Here is a 14,503-nt window from a genome sequence, read left to right on the forward strand (position 1 = left end):
TTTTTGGGAGGGATGTGAATGGGAAGAGAGGGGTGAATCGGTGAATCTGCATGCTGTTCTTGGCTTTACCTCCAGAAAACTGCAAAAGTGTCATCAGCAAGAAAAATCAAATGGCAACTACCAAGTTATTGTTACAGAGAAGCATGGTAAAAGTCGGGTGAATGAAAATACACAGGTGATGCAGGTGTCACAATAACAGTCTGCAGTAGAGAAGAGGATTCATCAGAAACATCAGCAGAGGAGTGATATAAAACTTGCAGTTCTGGAGGAGTGTTTAGGATGGACTGGCAGTGGATATGTGAATGTCAAAATAGCAGGAGGCTGAAGTGGTGAACACTGGTCATAATGAGAAAATGTACAGGGGAGTTTTAGCAGCCAAGCTGACATACTCTTTTTGTATGACAAAGTCTTACTGCTTCTCCAGAACACGAAAGCTTGTTAGAAAGATGAGCCTCAGCTTGAGATGGAAGAGAAGAGCAAAAAAAAAAATCCTCCATAGGGGAGGATTTTATGTGGAACCCAGAAGGGTCCTCATGACGCTCTTCCTCTGAAGCATTTACCTGAATGCAAATAGCAGTTTTGTTCAGACTTTGTAGTACTGTAAAATTAGTGATCTCAAAATCAGTGCTTCATAGCAATGATCATTTTCTGCCTGTCTGATGAGTGGGTTTTTGATTTTATTTTTTATCTAGGCTGACTGTTCTTTGGAGGTGGTATGATGAGACAAGTGAATAGCCCTTAAATTAAAGTTGCTGAAGTGAAATAAATCTCAAGAGTATGGCTTAGACATCGACAACTCATTTGAGACCTTTTCCTGATGTCTAGCTCGCTACAGAAGAATGCAAGGACTTCTTTAAGCCTCCAGTCTTTGGAACAGTTACTCATGTGCCTAGAACTAAGCACATGCTTGTCCCCATTAAATTGAAATCTATGCTTGAAATGAACTGTGTGCTTAACTGTTAAATGGGCTTGTGGTCTCAACTGTGTACTTGATGCCTATGCAGTGGTTTGGCAAAGTCTGTTGTAAGCATGTGATCAGACCCTTGGAAAGCATGCTTCTCTGTCAGTTAATGACTCTCAGCCAAACCAGTGATGTCCTGATACCGTATTACTTCGTGGCGGTCACAATGATGTTTTCCTTTCAGCATGCCATTTAGTGTGTACTTTGCCTCAGTGATACTGCTTTGTGTTTAGGTTTTCAAGCGTTGGACCTGATGTCTTTCTGTACTGCTAGATGGGTGCTTTTTTTTGAAATGATAAAAAATTTTAGGTTTTTAATAGCTGTCAGCTTGTCTTTTTTCTGTTATACCTCACCTGGTGCTGCTTGTTAGATGCTGCTGCATTTTCTAAAAACTTTCATGAAAAAAAACCCAATGGTGTTTGTCTATTATCTCCCACCACCACCCTACTTAAAAAAAAAAAAAAAAGTCTTCACTACCTCTGAATAAAACAAATCCTTTGAACAATTGCCTGTTGACTGATAGAGCAAAGTTAAAATAACTGAAGTTAAAACAGCTTAGAAGTTCTAACACTCTTTGGCAGTAGAAGAATGTATGTTCTGTCTCCATTTGTTGGCATGCTCTTGTCCAGTATGGATAAAGAAAAATAAATTGAACATCTCTTGTATTTTCTTAATTGTTAGCCGCTTGGAAAATTAATGGGTCAGGTAAATTGATAAGCCTGTAAGTATTACTCAATCCATGATTCTACTGTTACCTTTCATTAAGCTGCTTTAAATGCATGACGACTCAGGCCGGCTGGTTCCACTGCTGCATTTTTCCATTGTCAGAAGTATAGAAGTTTTGATCTCATCAGGGCTGCATGGCTTTACTTTGTTTGGCTAAACTGTTTGGATCTCCATGCTCCAAGACTGAATAACGCAAACTTCATTTGTAGAAAAGCAAACACTTTCTGTACAGTCTGGGCATCACTTGCCAGCTCATCAACATTTACTAATTGTATCTCTTGCTTTTCACAGCTTCTCATGTTAGATCTACCAATTAGACACTTGGGAGAGTGCGTGTGTGTGTGTGTGTGTGTGTGTTATTTCTATATGGCACTGTATTGTGTGAATGTGTCGAGGCACATTATTTAGGAATCTGTACATGCTTTGAAGTGAATAGCAGAATTACTGCACTAAGAAATGTTTGCTCGCAATTTGAGTGCTGGTTTCTAAGGGCTTTGATTCACAAGCTAAAATGGTTAACAAGGTTGCTGCTCCTAGTGTACATGCAGGGCTGGGAAAGCTGATATTCTTGTGAAATAGCTGCATCTTAGAGTGCAGTGATTTAAGGAAAACTTATCTCTTTTTTTTTTTTTCCAAGAGAATGTTGTGCTGTAACTTTGTGCTGTAAATAGCTTGTGAATCAGAAGCCTTGAGCAGCTGCTCGCTGCCTTCTTCCATTAAAATGTATTTATGCTACAAAGGAAGGTGAGTGGGGTATAAATGCTCCATTTTTTTGTTTTATTTTCTAAGTCACAGTTGCATCCTTTGAAAATGGATTTTTTTTCCTTGGTAAATAGTGTAGGTTAAGTCGACATGATTTTTACTTTGACAAGTGGGAAGGCTTTTGTGGTATTTGTCTGTAATCTCAAAGTTTGGTTTGGACTGAATTGTGGATTTTGCAGAGGCAGAACTGACAGTTAAATAAAACACAAATATTTTCAGCTTTGATTTGGGGACTTCTGACCAAGGTGTAGTGACATGTTGGCTATATTGTGACAGGAGAACCTTCTTACATTGGTGTGAATATAGAAGTCCTCTAATATTTGAAACACGATCTTTCAGTAGGTTTGCTGTCTATCATTAGGTTCTAAGTCCGCTTAAGCTGAAAGCTTCAAAAGGCGTTAGGATATTTTGCCTCTAATACTTGGAGTAAGAGAAGAAACATTTTTTTCTTCCCTTCTTATGGTGAGTTTTGGAACTGGCAAACAAACAGCAGTGCTTTTTGAAGCTCTGTATGATAAGCAAAGAAAGGTAAGTTTCCTTTGTGAATAGGAACAAAGAGTTCCTTGAAGCAGCTTTCAAGTTGCTAAAACCAATAATCTTGTTGTTTATAGGAGTAGTAATTGTCACCTGGAACAAAAAGGTGGAATGTGTTGTTTTTTTTTTTTTAATCAAATACAGAGGATTCATGTTTCTGAAAACAGATAATTTAAGGGTAAGCCTGAAAAATCCCATCTTTCGCACGCAAAAACTAGCTTGGAAATGCAGATGCTTACATTTGGGTAAATTGGTAGGGACAGAGGATATTAGATTAAATTGATAAGTTCATATGGGAAACATCTTGAAATTAGATGCTTCTAATAAAACAGGACATCAAAGATGTTATTCATACAATCTTCTACTTTTTGTGAACTCTTCATTACTCTTTGCGGACTCAGTATGGGAGTCGATTGGTGTATTTAGCATTTTGCCTTGCCTAAAGCCCCATTGCACTTGCTTGTATCTGAAGTTGCTATAAGGAAAGAAAGAATTGATATGTAAAAACATAGAGCTAGAAAAAGTTGTAAGTTAAAGCTGGTATTCTTTATGAGGGTTGTCTACAAAGTGGCACCTGTATGGTTACTGATCTCTTGCTGGCATGGAAGGCTTTAAAAGGTAGGTCAGACCTGACCTATTTGTAAGGATATACATTATTTGCAGATACAGATGTTCAAGAAACTCTCCAACAGACTCGCTTCAGGTCAGACTTCTTTTGAGCTAACACTTGTTTGCAGTCTGTACTTCTGGGCGAAGTGTCTGGCAGGCATTGTAACTTGAATGTGCTGTGACATACTACATGACCCGTACTGCATGCCTTTGTTTACACTGTTATACTGCAACAAAACCAGACTTTTTTTCCTTTTTTTTTTTCTCCCCTCCCCCTCTTCTCTAATATAGATTGGGGGCTGCTGCAGTCTTAATGTCTTTTCTGTACGTGACAACAGATTATCTCGAATTCCCACTGAAATTTCACAAGCCACTGAACTTCATGTTCTGGATGTTGCTGGAAACAGGCAAGAGATTTTTGTATTGTCATGTTCTTTTGCTGGATTTACTTAATTCTTTCTAACAATAAAAGATATTATGTCTAAGAATGAAGTAATAAAAAAACAGTTACAACTTTTGTTTAGCATTACTGTTGAAATTGTCAGAGTAGTCTTCCCCCTTGGCCCAAAGTAGCATAATTTGTGTGTTGTCATGAGTACATTTTCTGGATTGCTTTGACCATGAGGGAAAGATAGAATTTAAAAAAACCCCAACCTCTGGATTTGTATATTTCTGAATTTAAGCAGAGAAACTAGGCAATTTGGTAGAGCTTCAGGGTAAACTACCAGACTTGATGTCAAGTAACACTAATACTGAGTCTTGGAGATACAGTGCAAGTAACAAATAATGCCAGTTTGATCTTGTAGCTTCTTGTGAATCTTGGTTGATATGCTTCAGACACCAAAATGCAAAAGGGAGTGGATTGAAGCAGAAACCAGCAAATTAGTGCAGTTGCTCAGCAGGAAGTGAAATGGAAAAAAAAAAAAAAAAGAGGAGAAAAAAAACCAGGGGGAAAGCAAATGGCATCTCATCTATGCAATGTAATTGTCTCATAGGCACTTACATGTTTCTGTTCTGGCAATTGTTTATATCTAAGGCTCCAGAGCAGAAGCAGCTGTCTGCCTTCCAGGGCATTTTACTGCAGTAAAAAAAGCTCAGCGTTGTTTTGTCTGTTATTCACAGCTACAGAAAATTATGGTAAAAAGTTAAGCTGCAGATTCTCTTTAAAAGAGTGGAGTAGTTGGAGCTGATGACTAGTGCAGTGCCTTCTATTAGAGGCATTAATCTCAACCCTGTTTATTCCAGCTCAGGAATGTATACTTATGAGTCAATGTCATGAACCATCTATTAAATCTCATAGAGGTTGCCCTGACTTTCTTACTTTTCTTCTTTGAACTAGGCTGACGTATCTTCCCCTTTCACTGACTACCTTAAAGCTGAAGGCTTTATGGTTGTCTGATAACCAGTCCCAACCTTTGCTGACGTTTCAGACTGACACAGACCCTGAAACAGGAGAAAAGATTTTAACATGTGTATTACTTCCTCAAATGCCTTCTGAGCCTGGTTGCCAAGGTAAGTGCCTAGAATCAGTTTTTTCCTTACTACTACTTTGTTTACTGTGTTGTTGAATCCATAAAGGTTTGTAAAACATGCATAAGCTCTAATGAACAAAGAGTAGCAAAGCTCTAATTGAATTCTCACTATTAAACTTAGGTTTGTTGTTTTTTGGGTTGGGGTGTTCTTTGTGGTGTGTGTGTGTTTTGTTTTGTGTTTGTTTTTTTTTTTTTTTTGTAATCGTACTAGTTTTCAGAAGACTTGAAGAACATGGCTGTGAGTGTTATTCAAAGTACAATTATACCAGCTACGATAAATAAAATACAGACCTGGAAGGAGACCTAATCATATCATTATTTGCAGGCTTGCCAGTGGGCCATGTAGTGGTGTCCATATTTGTGTACATTGATTATACATCTTAAATACATATATATGTAGTGAAAATCGGTGGCTTTCCAATTACAGTCTCTTTACCAGAAAAATAATTGCATATTTAGTAAAAAGCAGTAGGCGTTTTACTTTTTAGCAAGAAAATTTTTCTTTCAAAGTACTGTACAATAACTTTATTATAATCTTCAACAAATGTAGAATTGCAGTATAAGTTGGGTTTACCTTTTATACTGGAACTTGCCTTGGGGTCAGGTGAAACCATGAACTCTTTCACTGTTGGCTGGGTTGCTGTTCTAGTAATTTCTGGATGGTTTTTTGTCCTCAAGCTTTTATAGCTATACATGAACATTCAAGGGGACTCATCTGAGCTAATACTTAAAACTTAAAACTTTTGCTGTAATCACTGAAGAGTAATGTATTCCATCCAAGAACAGACTTTTAAAGATAAATCATGTAGATTCTTCTCCACTGAGTACAAAGGGGGCCCGTTATGAAATTGCATGAGGATAAAAACTCAGCTGTAGATATCTGTATTGAAGGTATCCAAACTTACCTAGATTAATCCCAGTCTTTCAATACTGTGCAGCTGCAGCAAATAGAAATCATTAAAACAGTCAAGTGTAGAAATGGCTCTGTTTTGTGTCAACTTCTGGATTTTAAGAATGCAAACTACATTAAGAATTAAAATAAGTAAACTAATTGACCCTTTTATATTTAGAGAAGAGTAGCTCAAGAAGAGTGACTGAGGTAGACTGACTTTCTCTAAACTACTAGAAATTAGATTTCCTCCTCTCCAAATGAATCTTGTGGCTTTAAGTCTATAAGGCTTGGAATTAAGACTGTTGGACATATATGCCTGGCAAAACTAGGATGAGGTCAGTAAAAGCAATAATCCTGTGTTACGGAATGCCATTTAGGGAACTGGCTAATGTCAGGTGGCAACCATGATCCAGAAGAAAAGCATGTATAATGGCAAGTATATTAAATGATATAATCAGTACTCTTAAAACTGCCACAAACCTGAAACAGTTCCAAGTACAGAAATTTCTCATTGTATACAGAAACTATTTATTGTGTGTACTTGACAACAGAAATTTATGCAAGTTCTGTTCTCTATGAAAAAAGTAAAGTAGCTGATTGTAACTCTTGGATGAGTGATTGGTTGGCTGTTGCAGTTATTAACAATGTAGCATGTTGATGTTTTAGACCTGCTGTGAACGTTCAGTTACGTTTCGCTGTTCTAACAGATAACCTACCCCGATGTGGTGCACTGGAGAGTTTGGTAAATGAAATGTCAGATGAAACATGGAATGAGCGGGCAGTGAATAGAGTCAGTGCGATTCGCTTCTTAGAAGATGAAAAAGATGAAGAGGATAATGAAATGGTATGTTTTCCAAGACTTTTGATACCTGCAGACGCTGACTTTAATGCAAAAGTGTAATTTGTATCTGAGCTCTCTCGCTGTAAATATTTCAGCTGTGACTGCATGCTTTTTGCACATGTTTGTAGCAGAAACTGTTCATGTTGACTGCCAAAACTTTTCATATTGACTTAAAATGCCTTTTAATATTATTTTTTTCTGCCTTGAGTATAACTTTTGTGTTCTGATTGAGAACAGTCTTTGTTTTGCTTTGTTTTGCTGTGTCTGCTCAGGTGGTTTTCCTTCCAGAATCTTTCTCTGCATCTGTGAAGCTTTACTGCCTGAAAGTATATGGGGTCTACTTTAGGTTTCTAGCACGTGTCTCCATTAAGTTTGCCATTATTTGTCTCTAATTTCTATTGCCAACCTATCCCCCCCTCCCCTTTTTTTTTTTTTCTCCCCCCTCCCTTCACCATTTGCATCAAAACAACCATCATGTCCACAAACAGCAAGAATGTTGCTCATTAGTTTCCCACTTAAACAAAGGATGTGGGAACATCTGTCACTGTACTTATAAGACCTCTCCATTAAGTTGGGCTCTGCATGTCCTGAAGATCAAAACACAAAGTGATCTTTAGCTTTACTAACTTCCATTAACAATTAAAACTTTGTAAAGATCAATAAGACTGCTTCAGGCAGATTTTCAGCTTGCTTCTCTGATGCTCTAAAAACTTGCTGGCGGTCCTCGTTAGAGCTCAGCTTGAGATACTTGAGGGCACTGCCTGGCTTGTAGCACACTAGTAACATGGTCTTACTTTATAACGCAAGTAGAAGAATTCTTAGTAGGGAAATAAACATTTATGTTTTCAAGTAAGGTTGTTGCTTAATCCAAAGCAGCAGAAACTAAATGTCTCTGGCAAGCATGGTTCATAGACTTAACTGATAACAGAGTTCAGAATGATGCTTCTTAACCACTTGCCAACCTGAGAACGTCTATACAATAACAAGGGCTCGTGTTAATGATAACTGCTTTCAGTCATATTACAGCCTGACTTGAGGCAAGAGCCTTTTTAGGGGAAAAAGAAGTTTACAATCCTACTGGGGAGGCAAGAAGGGCAGGTTTCCAAAGCAGTCTTGACCAATGCACCAATTTGTGGGTCATCAGTTCCACTGTGATTGGCACAGTTTACATGCATAGCGCTGAAAAGTAATTGCATGTATATATGTATTATACTGATATATATCTGTGCAATTATTCTTGTTCTGTTGGTCTCTGATCTGGATGCTCACTGGTGTCTTTGTGAATTTTGTTTTCATTGTAAAGGTTTCAGCACGGTGATGTTAGACATTCTCGTGTCTAAGATGGGAGAGAAATGCTCCCTTTTATTCTTTTCAAGATACTTGTTCTCAATTGACAAGAGAACCGAAGTGTGTGGTGTGGCTGGAAGGCATACAGGGCTCCACACAAACATGTAACTGAACCTGTAAAGAGATCTTGCGGGATTCCTTCAAAACCAGCTGAATGCTTTTGTTCAAAATGTGATCTTAAATCACTTGGATGGTTTTTGGGGACAAAAAAATAATTCCCAACTATATTTATAAAAGGATCTTCATAACTTGTAATTTTAATTTGAGTGGCTTTCAGATTAGTAGGTCAAGAGATGAAAAAATTTGCTCCTAGACAGTTCTTAAAATCTCTTTCACTGTCTTCATAAACCAGCAGCTATGAAAATAATGTTCAGCATAGAGCATCATAGTTTGAAAAGGAAAAGAGGGAAAAGAAATAAAAAGATTGATACCTAATACTTGGTATGTGAATGCTAAAGCCTTGAAAGTGTATGTTGTTTTTCAAAGAGATGAAGGCAAAACCACTTTTTGCGCTGTTTATTTTTAGAGAACACTTCTAAGGCGAGCCACTCCACACCCTGGAGAATTAAAGAACATGAAAAAGACAGTGGAGAATTTACGGAATGATATGAATGCTGCTAAAGGACTGGATTCAAACAAAAACGAGGTCAATAATGCCATTGACAGAGTGACCACTTCTGTGTAGAGTTTCATCTCCAGGTTTTACCTCCTGTGTCTTCCCCTGCTGTTGAAATGTTCCTGTCATCTTCTGGGACCTCACTGAGCCCCTTTTTGTTTCAACCAGAACATGATTCATCGTCTCCATATATGTGAAAAGTGCTGCCCAGTGGAAGAAAGTGCCTTATTTCATCCAGGCAGTGAATCAGTAATTTCCAAATCAATATTGTAATTTTAATAGTGCTAGGCTTTTTTAAGTATAATACACTACTGTATGCAGAATACAATATTTTTGTCTTAAACACAGGGGAAATAATGCTTTTCTTTTCCAGAGTGCTGGGATATCTTTTTCCCAGTGGCTGGATGTGCTGGTGAGAAATATAGTTTTGTGGAAAATTGATACACTTTTTTTATTTTTTTGGCAGCTCAGATGGTGTAAATTTTAAATTTTTGTATAGGACTTTCATAACAAGATGATGTATTTCATTTTTAAGAGAAAATTTATCTTGAGCGGTACATATTTTAGTATTTGTGGAAGAGAACAAGTTTCATGGACAACTGTATTCATTTGTATGTACCACCCATTGTGCCTTACTGTGTCTGTATGTCGTATTAGTCCTAAATATAGCAATTCTCAAGGAAAGTAAGTAGATTAAACCTTGGTCTCCTGTTTTAGATATGTATTTCTTTTCAGACAGTAATTTGTTGGGATTTTTACAGCAGAGGATTTTTGTTTATATCATGGGATTTTAGGTCGTGAAGCACAAATGTTAGTTTTGTTGTAAACAAAATTAAGATTAAAATGACCAAACTGCTATTGTTTATTACATAATGCACTCACACTTTAACTTAGTTGTAATGAAACATCTTGTTTTGGATGCAGCATTGCGTTGCTGTCACTAGGAATTCATGCTTCCATTGATGTTTTTTTTAAATGTGCCATCTGTAAAATAACTTGAAAAACAGCACGATAACTTTCAAAAACACGGTATGAAACTAGTTTTATGTATTACACAAGAAAGCATGAGTCTTTGAAGTGCTTTGGTGGTTTTATATAAATACATAAAACCGTAATAAAAAAAATCTTTAAAAGCTTCAGTAGATTTATTGTATCACTAACCATAGCAATTAAAGTATGTATGAATTAATACTGGAATTTACTATCATTGTTACTGTGTTGCACTTCCAGTGGTCCAATGCTGATTTCAAGGTCTTATTAAATCTGTGAGTTCTGGTTTGTTTATAAAGGTAAGTATTAACTGAGCTGAATTTGCTAAATAGCAATTTTGCAAAGGCTGATAAAGATTGCTTTTGGTGTCTCTGGGTTCTGCATGTGCCATGAGCTAACAAAGATCACTAACCTGTTTGGTGCAAGGACTTGAGCAGTCCGAGTTCAGAGTGAGGATTTGACATACTTTGTGTGAGCTAATGCAATGAACCTAAATTTGAACAAAATTAAAAACATGACACTTCATGTATGGCCAACCATGTCCCTTCTCCTGCTGAATACTTCTTCTAGTAAGTATTGGTTGTATGAGGGTTTCTGGGGAAGACTGGAAAGGAGGAGATCAGGGAAGTCATAAAACCTTTGGCGTTAAAATTAATAACTGAGGTATTTGATAATTTTTGTAATTTAACTTTCTAATTTTTTATTTGAAGCTGTTACAAAAGGCACTCCTTTCTTTTTGATATTGAACAAGTAGGTATTGCGAGCCCTCTGCAGATATTCAAATCCAGCCTGGCAAAATACATGAAACTTTTATGATTTCTTATCATTCCAAAGATTCCTCATTTAAGCTTCAAGACATGGTCTCTTTGCAGTTGGTGCTGCAGGTCGATAGGTGTTAGGTTAGCTCAGGGGTAGTGCATTTCATTCTTCCCAGGGCAGAGTTCTCCTGGTTATTCTTGGTAAGCTGCTGTTAGAATAAAACCAGAAAGAAAATGAGGTTTTGGCACAGCTGCCTCCAACTGTGGGCAGAATTTTCTTTTTAAAGTACTTACAGGGGTTGACACAACAGAAGTTTAAAAGTATAGAAAACTCTGTACCCAGAGTTCAAGTAAACCTCAGCAAGCTCATGCGAGATGAAGACGATTTCCTAAAAAAGACAGACCAGAGCCAAAGGCAGCAAGACTCTGCTCTGGTGCCAGTTTTTCATTTGGAGGCTGTGGTTTGTTTCAGTTTTAGCATCTGCTCTGGATACAAACAGGAGAGCTCCATCAGCAAGATGAAATGAATGTGTAAAGGCTGGATTTGGGCCTTGCCTAACATGCCACCAGATTAAAATAATTAACCACCTCTGTGCACGTACTCCCTCCTGCTGAAGTCCAGACAAGACGTGAATCTTGTTACAGCTTTGTGACAGGAGCTTTGTCACTAGGCAGTCGCTTTCTGTACGCTCCAGCAGGCTTGTGGAGGCTGCAGCGCAGCCCAAGAGCTCGCCAGAAGGCAGGCGCTACTTGCTGTGTCGGCTTTGACATGAAGTAATTGGTCAGCAGACAATTTATTTTTATCTTTAGCTTTATTTTTATTTAATAGTGGAAGGAATATTTGTTTTGGTTTCTCTGGCTGGGTGATCCAGGCTTGTTGCCTTCACTGGGGACAGTTTCACATTCCTACACCCTAGCGTGGCTGGTCTCCTTGTGGTCATGTCAGATGGAGACAGGTGGTATGAACTGCTTAGTGAAGTTGTTTGCCTCCATTTCTAAAAGACAACAAATTGAGCTCAGACTGGATGCCAAGGGTTGCTGGATGAGAGGTTGGAGGAGCTGAAGTCCACCATCAGCCCATCCTGCTACTATCCCCGAGGGAGTATTGGCGTTTCATGATTTTGACTGCCGCCTGTCTTCACATTGTGGAGCTGTGTAATGGAAGTCTGGATTTTTGTTGCCTTTTTCACTGGGTGTCTGGGGAGATCTGAAAGAGGAGTTGCATTTTTCAGTCTTCTGCACTAACACTGTATAGCCCTATGTTAATGTCTTTTGTTTATGCTCTCTGGGTGAGGCGATTTGAGATCCTGCTCTGCTGCAGGTAGGTCAGCAGTATATACGTTCAGCATGGGGAGTTTGAGTCTGGCAATAAGTGCGTTTTTCCAGGCTAGTAAAATCTTGAGGTATGACAACAGCTGCTGGTGGTGTGGAGTACTAGCAGTTGAAGTGTCATTTGTTTTCAGGGCTTGGAAAGATGCCTGGATACTCCCTGTGCAAACAGTGACAAGTGGCGACCCTCTTCCGCAAATCCTAAATGTCTGGTTCACTGGAGCTTTATCATGAAAGTGACTTACATGTCATTCCACCTAATCGAACCTCAGCAGCCTAGACCCTAGCACTCCCTCTGATCTCTCGGAGGATCCATATGTGTGCCATTTTATAAAGTGGTTTAGGTACACTTGTCAATAAAGTTGTCAACAGTGTCAATAAAGTTCCAGGCAGTTTTAACAGTATTTTATAGCCAGAAAAAGCTGATGATGTTTGTTATGCTGAAGCAGTGTGTGTCCTTGAAAGCCTAAGTCCTCCTTTCACAGACTCTGGCTCTTTTCTTTTGCTGTTGCTTTGAGGGGCCTGAGTAGTGAATATATTTTGTAAGCATAACGTATATTTTCTCTGTAAACTGCTTTTTCAATTGCTTTGTGAGTCTTTTTGAGAGACTGGTTTAATGCAAGGAAAGAAACACTACAAAATCTGCACGCTGCTTATTAGCTATAAAGAGGTAACTGGGGAAAACCAATTGACGGTGGTGGTGGAGTGGATTTAATATTAACCTGTCCGTTACTGCATGCGAGTTCTCCTTACTGAAAGGCACAGTTCCATAGTTTTACAAGAATGGGGGTGGGGGGTGGGTGGGGTAGCGCTCTCCCGGTACCATTGTTAGTGTAGTCAGTGTAGCAACAGATTTTTTTCCATCCTGTGTGTGTTGCTCCAGGCTTTTTCCACAGCGTGCATATAATTTATGTGTCAAGACTATTTTTCTGGCTTACGCTCCATATTTTTGATAATCAGCATACTGTGGGAAAGTGCGTACTGGAAACGTGCATACCGCTGTCCTTTCCAGCAAGTGCCTTGTTTGTGTCCAGGGACAGGCTGATCAGCCTGCTTGTCTGATATTGGTGCTTTACTAGTGCTGGGTGGACTGTTTTTAGCTGATTAGCTGTTTAACAGATTTCACTACTTGCTGCTCATGAATTTAGCTTTTGAGGAGAGGAGTGACACCAGAATTATTTTTTTTTTTTCCAAGTATATTCTTTAGTATACAAGTTGACCCTCTCCTGGTTCACTGTAAAGGTCTACCTCCCACTGGGGCCGAGGCATACTATTTATCAGAAGCGTCTAGACATTTTGTTAATGGGGAATGCACTGCCATTCTTTGCCTCAGCTCCAGGAAATAAAATTACTTTAGTTTTTCAGTTGCCTTGTAAAGACTGTTTCCCCTCTTTAGTTTTCATCAAACACACAAATCTGTTTCCATGCTTCAGTTGCTGTCAGAGAAGATGACAAAAGCTGACTGGTCTTGGCTATCAATAATGTTTTGGGTGTTCCCTTCCTCCTGAACCAGTTGTGACATTTTCAGAGGGACAGTGCCATTCTGAAGTCAGGAATATAATCAGTATTCAACCAGCTTAATTTAAAAATCTCACTTTTTTCAAGAGGAAAAGCAGATACCTGGTTTGAGGACAGCTTTGTGAGCTCCTCTGCAGAAGCCGTCTTCTCTCCTGGTGGTTGTTGGAGACACTGTGCGTTTTATCGCCTCTTGTACAGTTATTGTGGGAGCACGGTGGCCAGTCCTGGGTTCTGCGGCGCAGAGGGCTTTGAGGAGCTTGGTTTGTATGGCTGGGCTGTGCCTCGGGCTAACTTCAGGAGCAAGGGTTCGTGGCAGCCTGATTTTAAATCTATAACTTGTTCAGGGTGTGCCTCTTAACACTGATGTTGTTAGTCTGTTAACACTGAGATCTTAAGACGTAGATTATCTTTATACAGGGGAAGTCCTCTTCTGAAAAGTACAGCATCAGTGTTGTCTGTGGGAAGAACTCTGTGTTCCTCAGTGATGTTTTGGAGAAGGGATTTAGCAAATCTCCCCTGGCGTTATTACCGGGAAGCGGACACCTGATGTCCAGTAACCTTTGACACTTTTTCTCTTCATGGTCATCTGTTGCTGGAGAATGTTGTCTTCACTGAAATCTCTGGATGTGCAGCTGGAGGCATGGTGACAGCCATACCTAACCTGTTAGCAACACGCACTGCAGTAGACATGTTACTGACTGTGTTAACTTTCCTCAGAATCCGTGGATGCGCACACACACACACACACACACACAGAGCTTGCAAATGCCACCAAAGCATCAGCAGCTTGAATTTCGGTTTGTAAGCATCCCCAGAATAATACAGAGATGAACTTAACTCTTCAAAGTTAGTTTTGTGTTGGACTAAAACTACTTTTGGTCCTGAAGCAAACTTGACCAAATTATTGGACGGTGCTACTGATAGAAATAGTTTGATTCTCTGATCTCTCCCAATAATTTTCCAGTTTTACCCAAACCCAAGATCAATGGGCTGCATGAAACCATTTTGAAGTAGTTCTTAGAAGATATGATTATCCTGTATTTCTGGAAGATTAAACAAGGCACGGCTTAATTATAAACATGAGTGAA

The 14,503-nt window shown here is 38.9% G+C and overlaps 1 protein-coding gene across 2 annotated transcripts in view; it reads left to right on the forward strand.

The window, feature by feature from the left end:
• Positions 1-14,503, forward strand: part of LRRC1 (leucine rich repeat containing 1) — a 106,580-nt gene that overhangs the window by 64,127 nt on the left and 27,950 nt on the right. The window contains exons 11-14 of one of the 2 annotated variants that reach the window (XM_037392322.1): positions 3,884-3,999; positions 4,932-5,104; positions 6,724-6,860; positions 8,731-9,959. In XM_037392322.1, the coding sequence (XP_037248219.1) occupies positions 3,884-3,999; positions 4,932-5,104; positions 6,724-6,860; positions 8,731-8,889 (585 nt within the window). In that variant the 3' untranslated portion in view covers positions 8,890-9,959. Of the gene's footprint in view, positions 1-3,883; positions 4,000-4,931; positions 5,105-6,723; positions 6,861-8,730; positions 9,960-14,503 lie in introns of those variants that run through there. The other variant, XM_037392321.1, reaches the window with a different exon arrangement.

The sequence above is a fragment of the Falco rusticolus genome, chromosome 6 (genome assembly GCF_015220075.1).
Source record: "Falco rusticolus isolate bFalRus1 chromosome 6, bFalRus1.pri, whole genome shotgun sequence".
Lineage (NCBI taxonomy): Eukaryota > Metazoa > Chordata > Aves > Falconiformes > Falconidae > Falco > Falco rusticolus.